This window comes from Vigna umbellata, chromosome 1 (assembly GCF_029865625.1).
Source record: "Vigna umbellata cultivar VRB3 chromosome 1, Vumbellata_1.0, whole genome shotgun sequence".
Classification (NCBI taxonomy): Eukaryota; Viridiplantae; Streptophyta; class Magnoliopsida; order Fabales; family Fabaceae; genus Vigna; species Vigna umbellata.
The window spans coordinates 94,036,332-94,063,490 of NC_142165.1; the positions used below are offsets into that span (position 1 = coordinate 94,036,332).

The 27,159-nt window shown below is 31.1% G+C and overlaps 3 protein-coding genes across 3 annotated transcripts; 1 reads left to right on the plus strand and 2 right to left on the minus strand.

The window, feature by feature from the left end:
• Nucleotides 1-7,747: 7,747 nt before the first annotated feature.
• EMB2769 (Cwf15 / Cwc15 cell cycle control family protein) lies at nt 7,748-11,216 on the minus strand. Its single transcript, XM_047300997.2, has 7 exons — nt 11,008-11,216; nt 9,943-10,046; nt 9,763-9,804; nt 9,561-9,648; nt 8,722-8,815; nt 8,263-8,363; nt 7,748-8,141 (listed from the first exon to the last, which is right to left on the minus strand). Exons 1-7 carry the CDS (start codon nt 11,136-11,138, stop codon nt 8,018-8,020), a joined length of 684 nt encoding a protein of 227 aa, XP_047156953.1. The 5' UTR covers nt 11,139-11,216; the 3' UTR covers nt 7,748-8,017.
• Nucleotides 11,217-15,558: 4,342 nt separating this feature from the next.
• LOC148206840 (uncharacterized) lies at nt 15,559-16,202 on the minus strand. Its single transcript, XM_088104839.1, has one exon. The coding sequence runs from the start codon at nt 16,039-16,041 to the stop codon at nt 15,730-15,732; it is 312 nt and encodes a 103-aa protein (XP_087960965.1). The 5' UTR covers nt 16,042-16,202; the 3' UTR covers nt 15,559-15,729.
• Nucleotides 16,203-25,110: 8,908 nt separating this feature from the next.
• LOC124827844 (putative aspartyl protease At4g16563) lies at nt 25,111-26,951 on the plus strand. The gene has a single exon (XM_047300996.2). The coding sequence runs from the start codon at nt 25,287-25,289 to the stop codon at nt 26,721-26,723; it is 1,437 nt and encodes a 478-aa protein (XP_047156952.2). The 5' UTR covers nt 25,111-25,286; the 3' UTR covers nt 26,724-26,951.
• The last annotated feature ends 208 nt before the right edge of the window (nt 26,952-27,159 follow it).

A 27,159-nucleotide genomic window follows, 5' to 3' on the forward strand; every position in this document is an offset into this window, starting at 1 on the left:
ATAGAGAGTGATCGCCGGTGCAAGAAGCACGAAGTGCAAGGGACACTGACAAGGAGCGGCTCCTGGCAGGCTTCCAGTGGAAGGGGCACATGGACGAATCGAACATATACCTGAATGAGAGGGATCTAGAGACTGTGTAGGTATGGGACTATACAGTTGAAGGATAGCTTAAAGGGATTGATTTGACTACTTATATCATTAAATGCATTTGTTTTTCGATAGCCTAACACATAAGAACTTGGAAAGGCTCGTGGTAATATGTGGCTCCTGGCAGACTTCCAGTAAGCGTGCTTAACCTGGAGTAATTTAGGGATGGGTGACCTTCTGGGAAAATGTGTGGAGCAGTTACTATTCCCTGTAACTTGTAGGAGCGTTACACTTGTACCCCTGTCAAATAATTTTGAGACTATCTATTACAAAAACATTGACAATTTGTCAAAAGGAGAGCTTTTGACACCATTATATTTATTTTTATGTCTTAAACAATAATGCATTGAATTAAGTTATTTAATTAAATTATTGAGTATAAAAGTGAGAAAATGCGTTGTGGAGTCATGGCGAAAAATTTATGGATGTGATATCACGGTGTTTTCTACACGACAGATAAAATGCATCGATCTTAAGGCTACTTTAATCCCACATTTTCTACCATAAATCACTTGGAATGCGGCTAAAAGGAAGCTTATGATTATTGATTTTTCAACAAAAGAAGCTGATATTTATAATATATATATATATGTATGTATGTATGACAATATCTTTTAAGTTATTTATTCAGATGAGTTCGGAGACAAAGTCAGAAGGATGTGTGATCGTGAGATAAAAGAATAATAATTTGTGACCTCAGGCCCTTGTCAAACCTATAAATATTCATTTCAAACAATCATTAGTTAATTAATCGCTAAATAAGTAATAAAAAAAGTGTATATATATAGCATTTTTCTTAATTCTGTATTATTATACGATGTGATATTAGTATAAACATTCCATACTCCTTTAGTCAGCATCATTGAGTATTCTTCTCTCTGAACAATAATTTGTGAATTCAGCCTTCGATATACTGACTTTGAATTTTAGCTTACCCGCTTCATATCACACACATCTCATATGTACTATACCACGTTTTTTACCTTTTGATTTCTTTTGCTGATGAAAAACTAAGAAAATTCAACAAGGTACAAAATAAAACCCTTTTTATATACTTCCATGAAATTAATTTAGTAAAGTTTATTTTTATCTGAACATGTGTATAAAACTATTAGTTAGATATTACAGGTAAGAATTAAAAAATGCTTACACAAGAACAAGAAATCAATAGTTGGAGAATTTAACATGTTTTAGTGGGCATAAAAAAGTTCAAAAATATTGTGTACGTAAATTAAATTATATATCCCAACCTATTTTATTTTTTATATCTGAGAAAGAGACAGAAACTTGCTGTGTAGAATATCGTTTTCTCGGATATACAATAGTCATTGAAAAAAGTCTACGGTGACTATGTTTTTCTTTATTTTCCCGATGACCTAAAATTGGGTTGGCTATTTTGGATATACGATATTATTTTCTACTTTTGAGAAACCCAACAAGTTAGTCTCTCCAAGTGGAGAAGCCTTTATAATTTTTTCATGAAGTTGTTATAGTAATCGCAAATCTTATGAAAATAAATTTTAACTATTTTCGCCCTAATTAATATGAAAACTAATTTTCGATTTATAAAACTTTTAGTCACGTTTTCTTATTTCTTGTGTAATGAAAGATGTTTAAAAAATTATTTTATAAACGCGACTAGTAAAACCAAATGACTTTAACTACCGTTTTTAATTAATATAAAAATTACTCAGTTTTTTTTAATATTTAATAATTTAGACAGAGTATTGTGTGTTTAGAAAAATTGATAACTTTCTTCCTTTATTCAGTTTTGTATGTTTTTATTTTAGAGTCCATAAATTTTCATTGTTGCAATGATTGGTAGTGTGAAGTTCTCAAAGTGTATCTTTCTTATTGAAATTTAGATAAACATAACCCTCAGCGATTGTTCCACATTAGACCCGTGTAGTGTTTATGTTTCACTATTGTCAATTGACTTTGAAAATTCAATGGAAACATTATTATGTGATTAACACTTTTTATTTGCACAATAAATCAAAATATATAAAAAACAAACAAAAAGTGTTTGTAAAATAAAGATATTAGACAAATGTATAACAGAAATCTATTTGTTTTTATTAAAACACTATTTTTTTAAAAGCAATAGGCCTAAACAAACAAAGCGACTCATTGTGTTAGATTATTCACCAGGAGAACGTGGAATGGTTGAAAAAAAATATCAGATTATTTCAGATATAAAAGATGAATAAACTTAGATTAAAAACCGAATAAAAAAAATTAAAATCTTGTGAAAAATAAAATTGAACTTTATATGAAAAAAAAACATATTTTAAAACAAAAAACATTTATCAACATATGTCATAAAATAACTATGTATATCCTTATCGCATTATTCAGAGTATACGGTGACATGTGTTATCCATTTACCCAAGAAATTGAATACAGAAAATCATTCCTTATAATACGAATGCATAATTTATTTATACTTATCCCTTCCCTTCTTACTTGTCTAAGAACTTTTTATAGTCTTTTGACTACAGGTAATAAAAGTAGAATCCTAAAAAGTAACTCTAAAAAAAAACTTACAAGAAAACATTATTACAAGGATATTGTTTACTTCTCAAGATGAATTATGTTATAAAATTTTCTCTCCCAAATATATAATCACTGAAATTAAGAAATGGAGGCTTATAAAGTTTTTTTCATAGAAAATAGAATAAGTTTATGCAAACTATATGATTCAACTAAGATTAGACTTTCAAATGTGTCAGTGATGACGATAGAAATATGATAGTGGATTTGATATAAAAATATGATGAATTCTCCTCCAAACTATATGACTTAAGTAAAGGGAGATGCTATGTTGGTGTTTGGTGAACTCTCAAGAGAGATTGAGTCAATTCAAGAGAGATTGGGTCAATTCAAGAGGAATGGTGGTTAAAGAAAACCTAAAAAGTTGCTCTAACCTTGGTAACCTAAGTTAAATAATGACACAAAAGGTAATCCTAAATGTATTTCCAAATTGTAGAAGCAAAACCCTAATACTCTAACTTGGAGACCAATATAAAATCCTCTCCATTAAGAGAATGACACATGGCTACTATTAAAGAGAAATCTTCTCTATTAGAAGCATGATACATGACCACTACTAAGAAGAAACCTCTCAATTAAGAGCATGTCACATGACAAGAACATATGTCTTACAAAAAGAGAACAATTTGATATCACTCTAGTCAAGGGCTCACAAACTTATACAAGGTTTGCTCTCCAACCAAGGGTTTTTATCTTAGATCCATATGTCTCCTTAGAACTCATCTCTTCTAGGCCCAAAACCCTATACTACAACTAGAGACTCAAATACAATGTCCAAAAGAAATCCTAGACTATTTGACTCATTACCAAGCTTAAAATGAACATGATCTACTAAGAACTCACCAATGATCTATGATGAATAAAGTTTGGATATGTATTGTAGATATAACTTTAACTCTTCTTAAACATATTTGGTTATGATTAGAAAGTATGTCATCAATAGATAAAAGAAATATGTGTATGTTTTTACATATTTTCGTTTTATATACATAATTGTTCATATATGATTGAAGATACATTATTTTTTTTATCGTAATTTTGATATTATATATCTTTAATCTTGTTGTAAATATTTTTAAACAAGATTAAACACGTAACTTTACTAAATTTAATTATCTTAATAACTAACGGACTTTAAATAAAATTTATGAAGTTAAAATTTTTGTAATAAAATTATAATTTTTTTACTATATTAAAACCAAATATATTAATACTTATTATATTAAATTAACTATTTATAGTAAAATATAGTTATAATGATAAATAAAAAAACATTTTTTTGGTCATGTTTTTCTCAATTTTCACATTCCCTTTTCTTATGTTATATTTAGGATATGTCTAATATCACAAGAATTATATTCAATTAGCTAAGGAAACAATAAGGATATGTCTAATATCACAAGAATTATACTTTTGGTCACTTTTATCAATCATATTAATTTTCTAACTCATAAGAGTAATGGAGTAATTTCTATATAACTGTAGTTTGCATCATAATATTTTTGGTATCTCTTTATTATTTGATACTATCTATGACGGCTTGAAATTTTAATTTCTATGAAATTCATTTCATACAAGTAATTTTTGTGTGTATGTAATATAAGATAACTTTTGTTTTCTTGCCTTATTTATTTTATTTAAAAGAAGTGATGTTAGGAGATCTTAAAAATAATAAAAGGTTATAATATATGTAATGGATAATTTTACATTTTACTACTCTCAAAAGATTGTTTAATATTGTACTCGTTAATGTCAATTTATTAACATATGTGAGGCTATGTTTAGCATTCTACTCATAAGTCATCTTGTTTGGTGTTTCATGAAATATTTATCAATAATATAAGTCCTTTAAAAAAGGAATAGAACACAACTTTATCTTTTATCCACACTTTCTCTTTGCTTGTCACTTTTCACTCTTGCTTTGGATTTTAGATAAAGATATATCAAAAGTATTATTGGCACTTTCTTTACAAAAAGATGCCACAAATTCACAAAAAGTCTGTGAGAAGATTTAAAAGAGAAAAAAAAAAAAACTCTTTAGATGTAACAAAACACTAGAATCTTATCTACAACTTATATACTTAACTTTGTTTGGACAAAAAAAATAGTGAATGGATTCCAAGAAATCTTAAGTTTTCTTTTTCTTTTATATATAAAGAAATCTTATTATGGATTTCCTTTTTCATTTTCCACCATCTTTAATGAGAAATTATTATGTAATTAAAAATTCAAAATTGTTAATCACAAGAATAATATAAAATGAAACTTTTAAACTTTTAAAAATTATTATTATATTTAATTACGTGTCACATAATAATATCTAATAATAGAAAATGGAATACCCTTTATAAATTTAAAAGTAATATCAGACACTTGCATTTATAGTAGCCCACAATATCTCCTAAGCTGTTTATTATACCAAACGTAACATATAATACATGCACTGAAATTTGGCAAATTGCATTGTCTAAAACACTTCGTCGCTCAATTAAATTCAAGTGGTGCTGATATTTGATTTTGATGTATTGTTGAACTAGTTTCCTCTTTAGATGACAAAACGTCAAAATCCCAATTAAAGATAAAGCCCACAAATTCTAATGAAGGGAATTTGGGTTGACTTGGATAGATGAGATTGTCTTAAAAATAAAAACTTAATCATTAATTTATTTATTTTTTATTTAATTGAATTTTAATTTTTTAAATGAAGTTAACTTAGATTATTCCGTTAAATTAAAATTAATGACATTGAAAATGTCACCGATAAATATATTACTTTTTTATATTTTTATATGGAGTAACGGTAGGATAATATATTTTTACATTTATTTGATAATAATACAAAGATAAGATAACTATAAAAAATTAACTTTTTATATTTTTTTTTTAAAAAAATAAAAAATAATAAAGATAATATAAATGAATATAAAAATTTAATGTGTATCAAAGTATTATTATTGTTTTATGTGAGGATATAACGATATAAAGGAACAGAGAAGTTTGGAAAAAAATATTATTTCTTTTTCCATTTTTAAGTAATTTTATGTGGGGATATAACGATAATAAAGAATCGAAAAAGTTTGAAAAAAAAAAAGAGAAAAAAGTGAAATTTAAAAAAAAACTTAGAATAAAGAAAGAAATTAATACATTGACATATGGTGACCTTAAAATATCACTAAAGTTAATTTAACAAAAAAAATTATATTATTTGATTTAAATTACTACCTAAGTTAACTTATACTCAATCAAACTTTATTCATATTAACATGAGTTTAAATTTAAATTGAGTAAGTGTTTTGGATGTTTATAAAAGATTTTTTGTTAAGCAATTTATTTCAAGGAAGATCTTTTATACTTAAAAATACTCATGAGTTGATCTTTGCTCCTACAACTTTTTTATATATATTTTAATCGTATAAGCTTTTTTTAATAGGATTTTTAGTTGACTTTTGAACGAGGACGAAGCAGATAAGATTGAATCTATCTTTAGTGGTGATCAAATTTAGATGTCTAATTATGGATTGACTCCTATCGATACTTAAATGCAAAATAAGATTTTCATTGTGTAACTAAATATTTTAAGGGACTAAAAATTAACATAGATATTGGATTGTATAGCCAGGCAATTTTGTAAACCATAGTACATGGAGCTAAGCTTTTGGATAAATTTTGACTTTGTATGAAGGGGAAGAAATGACATATAAATACACTGAGTGGTTATCCTTTCACACTTTACATTCAATATATTCACTTCACATAAATTAAAAAAGACCGACATAAACACTTTCCCACCCAAGAAAATTAATGTTACAAATTATAAACTGTGATGTCTCTGTCTGTTTTTTTTTTAGTACAAGGACCCAAGATTGTTTTGGTTTTAACTTCTTAATAAACTCTTTGCATTTTGACCATGAAAGGAATTCAGTTATATCACATTGAAATATTGAATTCAGTTATAAACTATGCCTATTTAAGTGCAAGTTTATAACAGATATGACACTCTATGGGTGTCTCAGTTAATATATGTAATTAATATCTGCTTCTATGATATGGTATGGGGTGGGTATGTATTCACAAAAGTCAATATAGATATGAGTTATTATATTATATTATGTTATATATTAAAATGATTATATTTATAATATTTTTCGCAATGAGTTATGTTTTCTGTATATGTTTGAGGACATATTAAAATATTATTTTTTATTTGATTTCTAAATTTGTAAAAAAATAGATCATAGAACAATAGTAATTGTAGATAAATAATGTTTTCTTTGAATTTTATATTTATATCTATGAACAACGTGATATTGTATTTTATGCGTTTCATACAATAATAATAAAATTTATATTTTTTTGTTGACATTCTAAACATGTGCTATGTTGTTTCTCTAATTTTTCATGAAATTATTATTTTTTGCATCTGTTATTAGTATTCATATAGTTCAGTAGTCTTTTAAAGTAAAAAAGGTGTTGATTTTTTTGTTAGAAAAAATAAATATGGATGACACATCTGTATCTTTCGCACTATTACGCAAATAAATATTTGACACTTAATACACCAATAGACAAAAATAAGAAATCTGGACTCTTATTCCAGTCATAAAATAAAGTTAGTTATAATTAAACCAATACGTAAATGTGTTACAAGACTACACCAAAGGCAAGTGTATATATTAAATAACATAAATTTATGGATATAATTTTCATCAAAACTTGAATACCCTAGATATTATGAATATATTTATAACTTATAATTTATAATTACTCTTCTGTGTTTTCTAATAGTATTGTGCCCAACAGAAACATTTATTAGGTATGCATGAATTGTGGTAATTTTTTAAAATATTGATTTATAAGCTTTATGCTAAATTGTGATACCCATTTTAATTTAAGCACTAAATAAATCCAGGAGAAGTGAATTGAAATAATAAATTGTAATAAATCCGCACCACTAAGAAATAATAGACTTTACAATACAACATTTTCCAATTAGCTACTGAAATATAAATGTTTGAACGGGTAATAAAATTTGCTGCGTGAGTTTGCGTTGAACAAATAAGTTTCCGAATGGAAAATCTTAAAATATTGACTTTGCAATGCCAATGACAGATATGCAGGAGGTAAATGAATTACACAACAACGAAGACACTGGATAATATTTTTATAGTATGACTCTCAAACCCAGTTGGCATTAATACGGAAGTTACAGCAACTACGAATACCACGTTGGAATACGTTTAAGATATATATCCATCATAGTTTAATCATACATTTAGACATGTTGTGTCCAGACAACTCCGACTTCTCGCACATGGACTTACTTCATGTATTTATGCAGAAATTTCCTATGAAAATCATTCCTGATGGTATCATTGATGAATCGCTTAGCTATTTTGGTTTCACCACGGGCTTGGTTCTTAAACACCACATCATCATCCCACCTACGCAAAAAACCACACAAAACCAACAACTTAGATCAAGGAGCCAAACCAACAGGGTTAACAGTAAAAAGTGTCATTTTTTTGTTTTAGCAGGCAGATTGAGGAATGTCTATAGTTGAACCTTCTTTTCACATTGAAAGAAGTTGGATTATTCAGCAGTGGGTTTCCACGCAGAAGCTCTGCCTCCTTCACTTTAAGTTCTTCCTCCTGCTGCTGTCGTTCCTGCAGAGACATTTGCAATTTTTATTTTTGTACACAAGGGCAATTCACAACTGACCAATCTAACGTCATGGAACCACTTAGTAACCAATGTATAAGTTGTTAAAGTGAAAGATGTTATGAGCTCAACAGCTTATTCAGGCCTGACAACTACCTGTTTTTCATTAAGATCCAAGTGAATTACAGGAGGGGAAGGGACGAAGGCCACTGTAATCCACTCACCCTCCTTTCAAACAAAGTGAAGTAACAACTATACTAGAAAGATAATACAGTGTACAGAGCAGTTCAAGTTCCCCCCATATGGAAAGCTTCAATGACATCACATGAACAAAGCTAGGAAGAATAAAAGAAGATATAAGACCTTGCGTAGTTTTTCCTCTGCTCTTTCCTTTTTTATCTGTTCAAGCTCAGCTAGCAATGCTTCAGTGTCATCTTCCTCGTCGTCATCATCGTCACTGAGAATGACAAGGAAAGATTAGAACATACTAATATTATTAATAAGTGTTGACATTTGTCCGATTACGAATTTTGATATAAGAATTTAACTTCAAATACCAATAAAATTACAAATAGATAATTCCAAATGCACCAAGAGACAGGGGAAAACAGCAATAAAGTTAAATCACTTGTTTCCGTCCAAATATCTCACACATCTTTCTAGAAAACCAATTACACTACTCCTACATTTCCTGGCAAAATTAATCTAACACAAAAGTGTCCGCTGGAAAAAGATCATTAGTAATGAAATGGAAGTCATTAAAGAGTCAGAAAAAACAGCGTCACCAAAACCAAATTATATCCAATGGCTCATCGGACGTGACTTGAAATGCGAAAAGGCTGGACTGCATGCTATCTCATGTCATCACATTACATGTCAAAGTGCCGAATTGCGGAAAAACAATAGCATGCTTGTGTATGCTCATCTGCTAATGCATGCACATGAACGGTCTATCTAGTTTAACCTGCCTACATAAAATAATGAACCTTATTTGCTTTGTAAAACCTAATTAATTGCATGTAAATACAATTATATTCTCATGGATGCAACACTATAAAAATCTTTCTATTGTTATAAATATTTCTGCACAGGCATTTTTATATTCTTCAATGTTGAGACAAATCAATTGCATGTAAATACAAACTACACACTAAATGAACATTTGATACTTCTAAACAAAAGGTTCATGCTAAATTACAAACCTCTCGTCATCACTTTTAACTTCAACATCAGAATCATCTGCGTCAACACTACGAGCAACAATGTGGTCTTCAATTTCTCTCCTTGATCCTGTCAAGATAAAGACAAAATACAATTATGGTTATTCCCTTCTCATTTCTTCTCCTCCATTTTTAGATAGAAGGCTATGTGCAAAGTATTTTAGTAAATGCGTAAATAGAATACCTTCCAAAAACAGATGACTACCCTTTCCATGATCCCTGTCATCTGTCAGAGAATAGAATATAATCGAACAGTTACAACTAGCGATAAAACAAAAAAAAAAAAATTGCATCTGACAGAATTGATGAAATTCAAATGCAGCAAATAGAAATGTATAGAAACATTGCACATTGATTTCCCTACCGTAAGATTTATTTTTTGATGAAAAATGTCTCCGTTCACGATCTTCCAGTTCGTCACGCAGGTTCCTTCTTTTTAACTCATCTTGTGTGTCCTGCCCTTCTTTCCTGGAAAGGTCGAATTACAATCACTAGCGAGGAAACTACAACATTTGTACAAGTAAAACAGCATGTTTTCCAATATGATAATGTACAACATCAATCCCAAGTATAGAGCAATAAAGCTTCTTAATCGTTTAAGAACAGAAAAGTGAGAAAAAAAAGGAAGAAAAAGAAATATGAACATTTCAATCATACATCAGGAACAGAATATAATTTTAAATTTAAGCACCACTACATGCATGGTTATTATTAAGGAAACCACATAGAAGGGTTACTCCAAGCCATAACAGTTATCAAAGTCGCCATTTAACTCGTAAAATCGCATTAGTTAACGAGCTTACTACCCTTTCTGAGTTAACTTGGTAATAGAATTGTTTTCTAATGAACTCAGCCGAACTTGCGAGTTTAGGACCGTGTTGGCAAGCTCAGCCACAGGTTGTTAAACAACTCCTCTCTGATGTTTGACTTGTGAAAATGAAAAAAAAAAAGGAGAAATCTTGCAATAAGGTTCCCCGTTAACACATTTCACGGCGTCTCTCCTCTTCGCATCTCCTTTTTCCGTTCACGACACTCATCGCGAAATCTCCTTCTTCGCTATTCTTCCTCTGCAATTTACCCTTGTTCCTCCCCACAGCGATATACCTCCGTTCCCCACTGCGATTTACCTTTGTTCCTCTCCACTGCGATTTCTCCGTTGTTCCTTCCCTACTGCGATTTCCCCTTCCGCACTATGATTAAACTGCCACTGTTGGGTTTCTTTGCGATTTCCCCGATTGCTAATTGTAACTCCTTAGACATAATTTGAAAAACCCTAAACTACATCTCACTAGAAGTTTTGTTTTTTCTCCAAATTTAAGAATATGAATTCGTTGAAAAGATTATTTGTGTTCAATTTGATGTGGAATAAATACACGAAAAACAAAATTGGGGAAAAACTTAACAAGATTAGGAAAAAATAAAAGCATACCTGGGCTTAAGAGTGGTGTGCGATGCGATGTCCCTAGAAGAGTACTTTTGTGAGGGACCGAAAATTCGAGTACCACCTTGTTCGTTGCCACCTTTTGCAGGTGCCCACGTAGGTCGAGCGGCGGTAGTCATTGGATTTCAAGTTCTAGGGATTGAATTTGATGTCACCTTCCTTTAACGGGGAGATTGGTTTCGCTGATACAAATAGAGAATGCGAGGGGCTATATGGAAGTTTATATATGGGTCTTTTAACTTCGTGGGCCTAAACTAATCACTTAAAAAAATAAAATTAGAAAAGTTATATATAAAATCTCCTTTAAAATTACATAGATAACGAAAAATAAAAAATAATAATTTTTACCATAATTATTAAAATATAGATATTATTACATTTATAAGAAATAAGATCATAAAAATAGTTATAAAATAAATAAGTGTTGTGATTTCATGTCATTAATTTTCTTATTGTGAGTAATTAATTAAATTTAAAATAACACATTTTGAAGAGTAAAACAATAAAAATGAGTTATATTAATAAAGGTAAAATTCAAGCGTAAAGAAATTTTATTATTATTAATAATAATTATAAGTATTGGTGTTAATTAATCATTGTTTATAATAATTAAAAATAGTGTGACTTTTTTTATTGTATACTAAAAACTAAAGATATAATTAAAAAATAATTGTTATAATAAAATAATAAATGCGTAAGTTATTCATGTTTTCCCTGTCCAAAGGTGTATTAGATAACAAATATTCAAATTTCACAATTGAAGATCATAATATATATCAAGTTGCTGAGGAACAGTAAATAAATATTAGATAACTTGTTGAGCAATATGTTAAACAACAAGTTAACCAAACAATATTAAGAAAATTTACAAAAGAATCAAAAGATCAACAATTTCTAGTAATTAGGAAGTGTATTTACAAGAATTAGTTCATCACATTGAAACAAAATGATCTTGAAATGTTTTCATAAGTCTAAGACTTTGTTCACTTGAATGGATTTGTGGGAGAGTGATTGAATGGATTTGTGGGAGAGTGATTGAATGGATTTGAAAGGATTTGAAAATAAATTTTGTTGTTATTTATTTGAGTGGATTTAGAGGTAGGTGAGAGTGAATTTAGAAGTAAATTTTTTTAATGTATCACATCCATCAAATTCTATACTAATTCTCACAAACGTTGCTTCCAAATTCACTCAAATAAACAACAAAAAAGTTTATCTTCAAATCCTCTCAAATTTATTCAATTTTAACTTGTGATGCTATGAAAGATGAAATGGATTTGATGATGTCTAATCAAGTATGAGATCTTGTTGACTTAACTAAAATCCATCAAATGCAAATAGGTTTCTAAAACTAAAAAGACTCACAAAGTAATATCTAGGACATAAAACGTTGCCATTTTTAACAATATTAAAAAATATCTCACAATATTTAATAACATTTGATAATGTCTAACAATATTCAAGAATATATTTTTAATTAAATAATTATTGAATCTATTATCTTTTGGTTAAAATATTTATTTAATCTCATTTATTTATTTTTAATTATTATTTTAATGTCATTTATTTATTTTTTAATTATTAATTTTCTAAAATCTTTACATTCTCTCAACAAATAAAATTCGTCCTTGAAAATTAAATTTTCAAATTATTCTTCAAACTTTAACAATTCTAGAAATACACTTTACAAAATAAAATTTATCTACAACTCATACAAATTTCATATACTCTTCAATAAAATGTGGAGACGAATCATATTAAGCACTAGCAATTCTAAGGTTATATGAGAGAAACTGAACAACTGGAAAACAAATAATCAATGCATAACAGAAACCCAGTAAAACAAGAGATGATGCACAACAAAACATGGAGCTAGCTCTTCTCCACCAATCACCAATGACTTAATTAATCTAGAACTCTAATAACAAAATGTAACATAAGTTAATAAATGACAATATATATAAGTTTATAATAAGGTCAAGAGCACGATAAAAAGAGGCAATTGAATTTTAATGCTCTAGCTCAGGTTGAAGACTTTACTCTGAAGACTCTAGCTAGAATAGTTTTAAAATAAGTTAGTTTAAAAAATTTATTGTTTTAAAATTATCTTTGCATGATAGTGATAACAATTGTGACAATATTAATGCAAGTCTTATATTAAATATAATTCCCATTATTTTTAGTATTAATCACGAAAAGATGAATATTATTTTTCATATGAAGAATAGACAATGTTGTTTATTATATAATTAAATTTATTTAAATGAGTTATAAGCACTACTGTAGAAAGGGCTTTAGACGTATGTTATTTTAGGCTTTTAACGTCAGATCTCGATCCGACATCTTTACGGGTGACGACGTCTATAAAAGACGTTGGATTGCACAAAAACCGACGTCTGAGGGCACTATAGACGTCGAACATGGTATTAACCGACATCTAATATAGACGTCAGGTTAATATCTTTAATCGACGTCTAAGGACACTATAGACGTCGAACATGACTTTAACCGACGTCCATAGCAGCTTGTGTCTTTGGGTAGCGTAGTAGCACCTTCTTCCTTTGCTAGTTTCCTCATAAGAAAAGCTTGCGTCTTTTGCGTCTTTGGGTAGCGTAGTAGCACCTTCAACCGAAAATCGAATATGGATCCTTGCCTAGTTTCATTCCAACCGCTAATGAAAAAGAATAGGGTGACATGAGAACTAGACAAGGATCCAGGTTCGGTTTTGGGTTGAAATGCTATAAGAGATACACAAGACGCAAACTTTTTCTTACGAGGAAACTAGCAAAGGAAGAAGGTGCTACGAAGCTACCCAAAGACACGAGAAAAACTACACGAAAAAACAACAAAAACTCATTTTAATCGGTTCAAATGAAACATAATCCATCAAAGACTAATTTAATCGGAGTAAAAGTAAGTTTAAACGGTTCAAAAGAGATCAAACGCACTTGGAAATGCAATGTTGCGGAGAGAAAAGGTGAGGAGAAAGATGATGAAGTGTGTGTAACCGCGGGTTTGCGATTTCTGATTTAACAGGATCAAGACGTCGGTGCCCCAGTGTTCGACGTCTATTCTCAACTAGACGTCGGGGACCTCACTAATATGACATCCATTCGATTTAAAAATTAATATTTGCGGTGTATATAGATGTCGGTTAGGAGGGTGCCCGACGTATAGGTTAACTTTTCACCTATCTTGTCAGCCATATAGACGTCTGTTACAGGGGGCCGACATCTATAATCGTATATAGACGTCGGACTGGCGGGATCAGACGTCTATATGGCGAAAAAAAATGACTTTTTACCTACCTGTCAGGCATATAGACATCTGGTAGGAGGGTCCCGACGTCTATAATATTATAGACGTCGGGGTCCCTCCTAACCGACGTCTAGATGCCCAACTTATTTATGAAAATGTCACCAGTCAATAATTTATGTTGGTTATTTTGTGGTCCAACATCTACGAGATGACGTTAAAAGCTAATTATACACTAGTGAAGGTTGATCTTGAATTAAGAAATGAAAAGAAGAATGTAAGAGATTGTAGGGTCAACTTTTCTCATTAATATTTGAAAGATATATTCGTAATTTAAAGGTTTTGGAAGACAAGAGAAGGAAGATTAGGAATTGAATTTCCTCATTAACATTTTGGATAAAAAAAACATTTAATTTACACAATTTATTTTCTGGTGTATTGTTGTAACACTTATATTCTTTATCTTGACGGGTAGTATTGTCTCTTTCAGACTTTTCTCAGAGGGAATATTTCATTTTTACAATCGCATCACTATTTATCGTTAGAAATATTATTAACAACACATTTCTTATCTCTTAATGATTCATTTTATTATTTTTATATAGATATTATGAGATTTGGTGGGTTCTGTGAAAAAATAAAGATCATCTAAAAGTCAAATTCACAACGAATTGCGAAATAATAGATGGCTAAAAAAATCATGCCCCACTACGTCTTTGAGCAGTCCACTTGCACAACAACAAAGCAAGAAAGGAATTTTCTTCATATCTTAATCATCATGGAGGCTTTCTTTTTCCCCTTATTAAAGTAATCAAAGGGAACTAAAGCCAATCTATTTTCTCCACTCACATTTTTTTTAGATATTCATGCAACTGTTCTTTCATCATTTGATATATTCTATTTAAATTTCAGCACAATATATATTTACATTTTGAGTTTGAAAACCTTACATGTCAATTAATAACTATTTAAATATACAAATAATATTTAATATACATTTTTACATCTCTAATATAATTGTATCGTTAATATAGTTTATAATGCTACCCAAACCCATTTAACAACACATTTATCTTCGGGAAGACGCAACTCAACTCTTCTTTTTACTTTACAGTGCTTATTATTATTTCCAGTGACGTAGATAGTGATATATCACGTATGTATATGGTAATTAACAACAGTTTAATCTAAATAATTAAGGCCGTAAATAAATATAGAATTTTATAGTCAACAAAGACAAAGTTGTCCGTGAATAGTATCGAAATGGGGAAAGCGAAAAAGAGATCGGAGAGAATTCCATGGTTAATTAATACATAAGCCAAAATAGAATCGATTAAGAAGCTGTAAGATGAATCAGACAACAGCACAAGCAAGCAACATGGGTAATGATAATTACCCTAATTCATATCATAGGAGGAAAAAAAACCTAGACAGAGATGATGGATTAAAAGAGCGTCAAAGCGAAAGCATGGAAAGGTCATGGAGGCTCTGCTGCACGAGGTGGGAGTTCTCCGCCTGCGACGGAGGGGAAGGAGTGAGCGTTCTCCAAATCAAGCGAAGAGCGTGTTCCATTCGAGCGACGCGGGAGATTTGGGGTTCGGTGCTGAAGGCGATGTGACCCAATTGGAAAAGGAAGAGTCTGGATTGGTGGAGAGCGTTGTCGCGGAAGAATCTGAAACCCATCAAGAATTTGAGGACGAGTGGGCAGACGAACCCAACCACCGCGGGTCTCAAACCGTGGCCCACAGCCGCCGCGTACAACACCATCGTCGTAGTGATAGTGTAGTAAGAAGTGTGATATTTTTACACCAAGTGGGTTTGAGGCGATAATTTAGACAAGCATGTTCCGAGAGAGGTTTTCAAGTCGTCAACTCCTTCACGGATGGTCGTAGAAAATCCCACCAATGCTGCGTCAAATATCACCTTAATATATATATATATATTATATATATGCCTCTCTTAAAGTTTGCACTATCCTCATTTGCTTTTCCACCTCATCTCGCATTGTTTTTTCTTTCTAATTCTTCTTATTTTTGTTTTACTGAAATTGAAAGTTGAAAGCATCACATAGGATAAATGTGTATTTAATTATCGGTACAGGATAGACATCTTGGGTTGTACTCATTATAAGGAAAATGATTTTTTACATTAGTAGTTTAAGGGAAAGCTGCGAGAATTCGACCACTGTTTCTTAACTTCATGAATTAATTAATGTGGTTTAGCATAAGGTGGCATGGTTTTTGTTTTTGATTTTCTTGACTCTTGGGAACTTGAGAGGTCAAGGATATAAGTGAGAAATTAGATGATAGAGTACATGTGGAACTATAAACCTCTTTATCCTCTAATCATTGAAAGGCCTGCCCAATGTCGACAATAGTGGGCTCACTAGGTCCATTTTAACGTTTCAGGCTTAATTTGCTCTCTTTCTTGCCACTCCAAATATAGGCATGTATGTTAGACTTGATATTAACTTTTATTCATAAGTTTAACAAATGAAAAACTTTATTTTAAATAGTTTTTTCATTTTTTAATTATTATTTCCGTGATTTATACTCGGACGGGATTAAGATTTTACGGGATTTAAAAAACCGTACCTTTTTTTATAATTGCAAAAATTAAGTGATAGAAAAGAAAGGGGAACATGGTTGTCTGATCTTGATTTGATCCGAAAAGAAAGGAGAACCACTTCTACAAAAATAAACGAGAAAAATGCGATCCTTTTAATAAGGTGGTGATGTAGCACTTTTACCACTATTTCAGATATGCATTTAATGTTACGATAGCATGAATTTTCTCATGAAATAATAAGAGCTACTCCAAGTACGTCTTTCAAAAACCAGACTATTGAACTGTGGCCATGCACAAAATATTTGTATCTTTTAATAGTGTCCATGAGTATAGCTTATTTAGAACAAATTCAGATTAAATTATTCAAATTATAAAAGGATTGATACCATAAAAAAATGTAAAGTGAAAATTTTAAGCCCTTTTTAAGTAGTTCTTAGTTATAAATTATCAAATTTTAACAAATCAAAAATCAATTTTGAGTTTTTATATTCATTTAAAAAATGGCTGTCAACTTTATTTTCTTACCGAAATCGATAACAACTGATTTACAAGTCATACATACATACAAAAACTAAAAAACTAATAATATATTATTAATAGCATATATTTTATTTATAAATTATACATCATTAGATAATAATAAATAATAACAATAACATCATCGTCATCCTCATTATTATTCACATTTTCAATTGTGCTAAAACTAAAAATTTGTGTAACTTTTTTATTTTATGTATGCATGTATTTTTGTATTTTTAAGTGTTTATAATCACTAATTCATATTCTAAAATTTAACTCGGTTTAATCTGATTGTAAAATATAGTAAACTTTATTCATAAAATCAATACACGTTTAGCGACGTTTTTTTATACATTTTTAAAATAATATTTATACATTTTTTTTAAACATTATAGATACAAAAGAAAAATAAGATTGATAACAGTGGGACATATGTAATTTGTCTTAAAAAAAGAGTCATAATTGAATAAAAATAATATTAATATTGAATTTGTGTACTGTGAGTTAACCTAGCTAATTCGTCATACATTGTAGACAGAGAAAGAGAGAGATTAGATAGTTATTTTAAAAAAAAATAACATAAATTTGAATACAGTTATACTACTCTGTGGGTTACAGTTTTTCTCGATATGTATTTATAGTATTATTAAAAAGATATTAAGGATTGAAAGAGAAAAATAAGTGTATAGAATAAAAAAACCAACAAAAACTGAATCCTCATTTGCTTTTTATACTTCCCTAAATATCTATGTACACACCTCTTCATTTAATTGTATTTTATTACCAAACATGTAATTCTTTCTGAAAAACAGTTAATCCTAAGATCTATTCTTTACTGTCCACCTCAGTTGTTCTCTCAATCCTTCCTATCAATTTTCTATATTTCTTTTATTTTAAACAACGTAAAATTTATCTTAATTTTATTTCATTTTAATTCTATTAAATTTGATTGTCCATGTAAACTTTCTTTTTTTTTACCAAATTATTGATTTCGTTTGGACAAGAGCCTCACAAGAAAAACGAGAATAGGGAGAGAGTGTAGTAAATGAAAAACGGTGAAAACCAGAAAATTAAACTTAGTTTAGGAGATGGTTTGAAAAAGAGGAAAGGAACGGGAGAGTAAACTTATAATGGAGGAGTGTAAATAGATTAGTCTTTGATGTTACTAATTTTAAGTTCTCAAATTTTTTATTGCCGCTATTGCTTCGTACACCCTCTTAATTACGAACTGCAATCCCATGGAAGAGGAAAAAACTTAAATATCCCTGGTCACAATCACCGTCACCATCGTTATCATCCCCATTGTTTCTGTCAGCATCACTGCTGTAGAATAGGAATAAGAGAGGGGAAACACGGCAGAGGAATAAGAAAAATAAAAAATACGAAAAAAACAATCTCGTTTCAAAAAGTTTTTTTTTAAACACATTTTATGTAAAGGTGTTCCATAACATTCATTTTGAAAGGTATTGTATGCATTCTAAAAAAATTGTTTTGAAAATCTCATCCTGGAAAAGTACTTCGGAAATGCACTTTATCTATTTTGAAAATTCTATTCCAAAAAAATGCATTGCGAGAATTTTGTTTTAAAAATTCTTTCTAGAAAATCTTGTTTCGGAAATTCCAGAAAATTGTTCGGAAAAGTTTTTGAAATGTGTATTGCGAAAAGTCACTTTTACATAATTTTGAAAATTTGAGGAGTGTGCAAAGAAATTGTGGGATGCAGAAAGTAAAAGCCTTTGGTTGGTATTCTGTTCGAGTACAAGGCTAACCCAAAATGTATCAAATTCATGACACATATGAAAAGCCCATTTGGAACCATATAATGACACTTTAATATTGTGAGGTTGTCTTGGTATGGATTCTACTACACACAAAAGCATACCTACATACCAAATTTATCTAATCATTACTGAGTCCTATTAACCACATAAACTCTTCCACTAATGGAAATTGAGAATAAAAAATGAAAAAAATATATAACAAAATTAAAGTAATTTGAATTGGGTAAAAGAAAATGAAAATAAATTGAAAAGTAAAATAATGTTATTTCTTATTATTGTTAAATGAAGGAAAAGACAAAAACATGATAGTTATGTTTTTAATTTTTGGACTAGTGCTTTTAGAATATTTGTTACATGATCATAAAGATTGATTACGTTACACATTTATACCCTTTTTATTATTTTATTTTGTGCGAAAAGTTATTATTTATTTCTCTTTATTTCCATGCATTGTGTACCTTTCTGAAGCAAACTATGGACATCACTTTTCTGGTCTTTCTCGCGTTTACTTTGAATAAGAAGAGACTTTCTTCTAGTGAGAGGAGTTCTAATGCTTTTTATAGGTTATTTATTTTTAAGAAATTGGATCTTTAATGCATCAGTAATGTAGTATAAATATATATATATATATATATATATATATATAGATAGATAAAGAGAGAGAGAGAGAGGGAGAAATAATGGTCCATTAACTATTCAATAATAAACTCAACAAATTATAAATCTTGTTAAAATAAATTTGACGGACTCAAATACAATATAAAAAATAGACTTATAATTCAACGTTTTAAAATTAATCTGTAGCATAAAATTTACACTTATTAATATACTATAAATTTTGCTATAAGATCATATATTCGGACATGCTGAGTGGCCATGCCTAAGTTTACCACTACATGTCTTGAGTTATGTTGGGGACTTGTTGTTCGGAAATGAATCTTTCTAGGGCAACAACATAACTTTCGAGAATAATAATGAATGAAAATAACAAAAACCCGGGATAATGGGATGTCCAACATTGCACCGGTCACTATGACGCTAACTTGGTAGTTTTCTTGCCTCTATTATATGACATATAGCAGTTCCCTTTCTGGTATAAAATACAATAATTGCGTTCAGAATTATTTTACATAGCATAATCCCAGCTGGTAAGAAAACTTCATACACAATGCAGTGAATGAAATCTTTGGCACTTGGGAAAAAGACAGAAAAAAGAAAAAGTACTGGATAATATTTCTAGCAGATGTTGATTTGTGGGACTGCAGAAGCAATCGATAGAATTTATAAGGTTGTGACAGTAAAAGCACACAAATCTGAATTACTTTCTCTTCTTTAGCCAATTTTAGAGGACAAATTATTGATTATTCTTAGAGGGTTGTCTAGATTGCCAAGTAAATGTGTTTTTGTAAGCAACAAGATACGGTGTATGTAAACCCAGAAGTCTGAAACGTCCCAGGTTGTTGGATTTGCAAGTACATGTCAACTTTTTTTTTTCTAGGGAGAAGATTGTTGATATGACATGCTCATTTATATAGGTGGTGGGGTGGAAAGACGATTTCATATCACAATAAATCTGACTCTGAAATTTCTCTTTTCATAGGCTTTTTAAGGGTTTGTAAAAGCAAAGCATAAGGTGAGAATTAGGAGAGTTGATTTTAGGACAATGAATGAATTTGATAATTGGGTACGAAGTCTCCTTAGAGGGTATTGGTGGGCTTAGGTTTTGGTCCCCTGTTCAATGCTTCTGCTTTTTTTTTGAGAGGACATGTACTTAGGTATTTTTGTTGGGTATTCAAGTGTGAGTACAAGTCCCACGTTAGATAGAATTGAGAAAGTAGAGTAGTATATAAAGATGAAAGACTCATTAACCCATTGCCTTAAGGTTTTAGGTAAAGAGTGGTGTCGGTCCCTTATAATGATCCCTATACCGAAAATCTTCCTTGCAAAGGGTATTCAGGTAGTAGTTACTTCCATTGGTAAGACCTCTTTGGTAAGACTTTTTTTGAAGTGGTACCAAAAGCAAATCCGTGAAAACTTGGCTCAAAGCAGACAATATCTTACCAAGTGTGGAGATCTATGTGTGTGTCAAACCTCTCCAACAATTTTGCTGTGGAATGACAATCAAACAAACCTTTACCACCAAAATCTCACGAGCATCCCCACACAAAAAATGTTCGAATTATAGAACGCCATAACAGTTTTTGGATTCATAGTAAAGAAGGTATTAATAAACATTATATGTTCATGGTTTCACACGAAAGAGAGCAATAATGTAATAAAAAAAGCACTGCAGCTGTCAAATTTCACGATAGAAGGAAAAATACATTCTCCCTAATCTTATATTCGATGATGTTGTTGTAGTTACATGCAAACAAAAGATGAATTTGTGAACACAGAAAGGGATTTGGTCCACACAATTTAATTTGTGTATGGCATAGAGAACTTGGAACTGATTTGGTGAATTGGATTTTCGGGGTTGGTCTAACATAATAATCATGAACATAGATGGTATCCATAATAATGAAGTTTAGTCGTTAAAACATCTTATTTTTATCCTAACAACATTTAATTATTGATGAATAATTTTCTTTCTATTTTTTGTCACATCATCTTAACTTATTCATCTCTTGATTTGTTGTATGAAAGTGGTATACAAATAGAGTTTCTCTTAGTTTTGAATGTTAAGACATGAACGAAAGCAATAATACAAAAAGGATTTGGCCCACACAGTTTAATGTTTGAATGAGTTATTATTAGAAACACAGAAATGAGTGGATGAATTGGATCGGCCTACATGAGAATTGGTTCATGAGACTGATAGTAGGCTTTGAATTGTCAATAATGTTAGGTGCATGGCCAATCTTGTTTTTACTATTCTTTCCTTGCAACCCTGCAACTCATTGAAACATTATAGAATAATAAGTTTATACAGAACCAGACAGTACATGCCACTTTATAGGATTGGTGTTCCATCTATTAGGTTGAGTCAACCGACCAATATGACTTTTACTTTGTTTTTCCTTGCAATTAATCTCATACGTTTCTCATATTGCTGACTTTATTAGTAATAATAACAAATAGCAATGTGTGATGTTTTGATTTTGTATCTAATATATCTGTTACGATGTGAGCATAATTACTTTCAATGAGAAAAAATTATGTTAAAAGATCATAGATAACGTATTTAGTTTAGGATTATAAATCAGATGATTTTGACTCTATTACTATTAAAATTATATAAATGAAAATCAAGTACTGAATGTAGGTTTTTATGATCTAGTTTCCTATACGAAAAAAAGATATGTCTAATAAGCTGTAATGAATTTATCTGTGAGAAACTTAGTTTTTTTAAACATAATTCTATTATGAGTAAATTTGTATTGTGTGGATACCCGTTAGGCCAATGGACCGAACGGACAACCAATTAACAACTCAGTAACCGATTGATAAAGATAACCATTAAGGTAATCAAAGGATAATCAATAATGAAAAAGTTAATGGAATAATGAAAGTTTATAAGCTCATTTTAAATATATGTTTAACATATGGTCAGGTAACTAATTATGAAGACTTATATTGATTAAACATTATTAAGCCAAGTTACTCAAGATAAGAGAGAGAATGGTACAACTGGATGACAAGAGAGAGAATAGTACAACTGGACGACGAAACAGATAACTTTGAATGCTTTGGATTACGGATCTCATGCCTACCGAAACCACTGAAACAGAAGGTAATATGTTACGTAATTTTCAATTTAATCTAACACATGACCTTTCTAAAAATAGAATTAAGTATCTGTGTTGATGTAATATTAGTATATATGGCATGAGAGATAGTTGGTTAAACTTATAAATACTTGACATTTTATTCTTTTGTTGCAATGATTAAATGAACGAGTTGAATCTAGAATAATATCCATTATATTAAATGGATGTTTAAATATATGAATGGTTGAAATTGTTTATAAAAGAAATCTGGTTTATCTTATTTGTTTTGTTTTGGATATTTTTCAACTATAATAATTGTGTATATGCTAGCTATATAATATTTTTTTCTTTGAATATATATATATATATATATATATATATATATATATATATAATTTTGATCCGAATAGTAATATTTTGAAAATATTTGATAAATTATATATATATATATATATATATATATATATATAAATATTTAATTATGTGATGATGTTTAGAGAAAAAATAATAATAATAACACTTAGATGATTGTTATTTCAAAATTTTCAGTATGTTCTTAATTTGATAAATCCAATATATAACTAAAATAATTTTCAAATTGTAAAAATATCTCGGTGTAAAAAAAAGAATATGGATAAAAGTTGTAAGAGTTGGAGTGTATTGTTAGAAATCTAAGTAAGTTCCACATTGAATAGAAATGAGAAAGAGTAGAGCATTATATAAAGGTTGTCTTAAATGTGTTGGATAAAAAGTAGTGTCAATTTCTTATATGCTTGAACTTATATTTTATTGGTGTTTGTGTTTTTCCAGTGAACCTCCTCCTCTATAGACCAACAATGGTATCAGAGCCCATGATTTGTCTTGGTGGCCGATTGAGATGAGTATAATGATCTTTATATCGAAAGTCATCATAACAAAGGTATTAAGGTAAGCAAGTCCCGTTAAGATGAACGACGGTTAGAAAGAGTTACTCGCGTTATGATTGGTTGAGAATGTTTTTGATGTGGGAATGCTTTTGTACCCTTGGAATCCAAGTGTGAGTCTAAGTCCCATGTTGGATAGAAATGAAAAAGTAGAATAATATATAAAAGTAAAAGACTCCTTACCTTAAGATATTTTGGCAGAAAGTAGTGTAAATCCTATATATAATTAAACTCATATTTCATTGAGCTCTGTATCTCATAATTAAAGCTCCTATTTCATTTCATATTTTAAGTAATGCTTTCTTTTATTCCGAAGCACATAATAGATACCTCATTTACAATAACTTAGAGTCGTAACATAAATATAAAACTGAAACTATTAAAATTTTAAATAAAAATATAATACAATACTAAGTTAAATATATAATAGATTAAGTGTGTTTTAAATATTACAAATTTTATAATTTCTCTTGTAAATAAAGTTTGAAATAAGATGGATATTTATTTACTTTTCATTTAATTTAAGTTTCGTTAAACCAATGTAAAATAACAATATACAGTTGTTGATGTAAAAAAAATTCGGCTTACTTTTTATATTTTTAATATGTTTTTAGACTAAGATTTTTAAAAATTATGAAACAACTCACCCAGAAGAACGACGGAGACCTAAAAATGTAAAAGAATTTATAAGAACAGAAAGAAGATTAAATATTAGTTTATGATTTTAATATTTTTTTTCGTAATTTTATGCATTCCCGAATTAAAAATTATAGGATTATGCAATACGCTAAACAATATTTTTTTTCCTTTCTATTCTGAATTGGTTTCAATATATAAAAATTTCAAGTTCAGTACTATGAGTAATCTTAATTTCAAAACAATGAAAATGAAAAAAAAAAGTACCTCTTAAAAGAATTAAAAATAAACGCAGACACTTGGATCATCTTCTGATCTTATCCCTCGTTTGAAGGCGAACTCTGAGAAAAAGCCAAGTCATGATTATATTCAAACATTAAAAATAAAACGAAATCCCGTTTAAGGAGGCCAACAAGTGTTTAATAAAATAATTATGATTTTAACCAAAACCAACAAAGCGTTAGCGGGTTACAAAGTAAGAATTATTAAATTAGAGTAAAAAATTTATATTATTAAAAAAGTCATTTTGCAAATATAAACTTGTACTTTTAGTCTTTTAAAATTGTTAAGAGTGTAGCATCCGTACAGGGAAAAAAACAAAACGATATATTTGTTGGTGGGACAAAAAGAAAGAGATTGAAGAGTATATTTGAGATGCATTTTGAAAATGTAAGGAAGTTAGCATTGTTAAAAAAGATAAGTTCACATAAGAGTGTCCTAAGTGAGCCCGCCACCACAGCCACCAAATCCATTGCATCGCTGTCACTCTTCATCCCCTTTATAAACCCTCCCTCTCTTAAAACTTCACTCTTCCTACTAACACAACAAATTCAAAAACAACTCATTACTCTGTTTTCGTTCATGCACATTAACAGATGACTTCCACTATGTTGTTGTTCTTGGTTTTGTTCATCGTACTATGTCTTTCACATCCCTCCTTCCAAATGCTACTCTTGCCACTTACACACACTCTTTCCCATGCTCAATTCAACACCACTCACCACCTCTTGAAATCCACCTCCGCCCGTTCCACCGCCCGCTTCCGCCGCCAACTCTCCCTCCCCCTCTCACCTGGCAGTGACTACACCCTCTCCTTCAACCTGGGCCGCCAGGCCCAGCCCATAACCCTCTACATGGACACAGGCAGTGACTTGGTATGGTTCCCCTGCGCCCCTTTCGAATGCATTCTCTGCGAGGGAAAGCCCAACGAACCCAACGCCTCTCCGCCAGCCAACATCACTCGAAGCGTCGCCGTTTCGTGCAAGTCTCTCGCATGTTCCGCAGCGCACAACTTAGCCCCCTCTTCCGATCTCTGCGCAATGGCTCGTTGCCCTCTGGAATCGATTGAAACCTCCGACTGTGCCAGTTTCAAGTGTCCCCTGTTTTACTACGCTTATGGCGACGGAAGCTTAGTCGCGCGTCTGTATCGTGACTCCCTCTCTCTCTCTTCTCTGTCTCTTAGAAACTTCACCTTCGGTTGCGCTCATACAGCTCTCGCTGAACCTACCGGAGTCGCCGGATTTGGCCGCGGTTTGCTCTCTCTCCCGGCGCAGCTAGCCACTCTGTCTCCTCAACTCGGAAACCGCTTTTCGTACTGCCTTGTTTCTCACTCGTTTGACTCTGAGCGAGTTCGAAAATCGAGTCCGCTCATTCTCGGTCGTTACGAGGAGAAGGAAAAGGAGAAGATCAATGGCGGTGAAATGGTTGAGTTTGTGTACACGCCTATGCTTGAAAACCCTAAGCATCCTTATTTTTATATCGTTAGCTTAATCGGAATCTCTGTAGGGAAAAAGAATATTCCCGCGCCGGAGATGCTGCGGCGGGTGAACCATCGAGGAGACGGTGGAGTTGTTGTGGATTCCGGCACAACGTTCACGATGTTGCCGGAGACGTTTTACAACTCGATTGTTGACGAGTTTGACCGCCGAGTCGTGCGAGTCAACCAGCGCGCGCATCAGATTGAGGAAAAAACTGGACTTGCGCCGTGCTATTATTTGAACGCGGTGGCGGAAGTTCCTGTTATGACGCTGCGTTTTGCTGGAGGGAATTCCAGTGTGGTGCTGCCTAGGAAGAATTATTTTTACGAGTTTTTGGACGGCAGCGATGAGACAAAGGGGAAGAAGAGGGTGGGGTGTTTGATGTTGATGAACGGTGGAGATGAGCGTGAGCTGAGCGGTGGGCCGGGGGCCACACTCGGGAATTACCAGCAGCAAGGATTTGAGGTTGTGTATGACCTGGTAGAGAAGCGCGTGGGATTCGCCAAGAGGCATTGCGCGTCGCTCTGGGATAGACTGAATCGGGACAAGAACTAGCGCATGCTGCACTCCACACACACTGGATTCCCTCCCTGTTCCTGCCACGGGTCGGGCCTTTCTGTAAATTGAAATAGGGCGGGCTTTTGGGTCATGCGCTGTGTGTCTACTTAATAGGAAAGCTATACACTGTTTCTTTCAAAACTCTGGATAGTTGTGGAATGGTATTGTAAAAATTGTAAGTAACGTAAATGATTCAGAATAATATTTATTTATTGAGGCCTGGAATTTATGTACTTGTTTAATTATTAGAATGGTAATATGTGTTGGAGTTGCTGATGAACAGTGATGTCATGGGATGGAGGAAGCTGTCCAAAATTCCAGCTGTGAGAAAAGAGGCAAATAGATGATCCAAGGAATTATTGTTTCGTAAATTTATTTCAATTCAGTTTTGGCCATCCCTTTGAAGTTGGGACCATTGCTGCTTTGAGTCTCG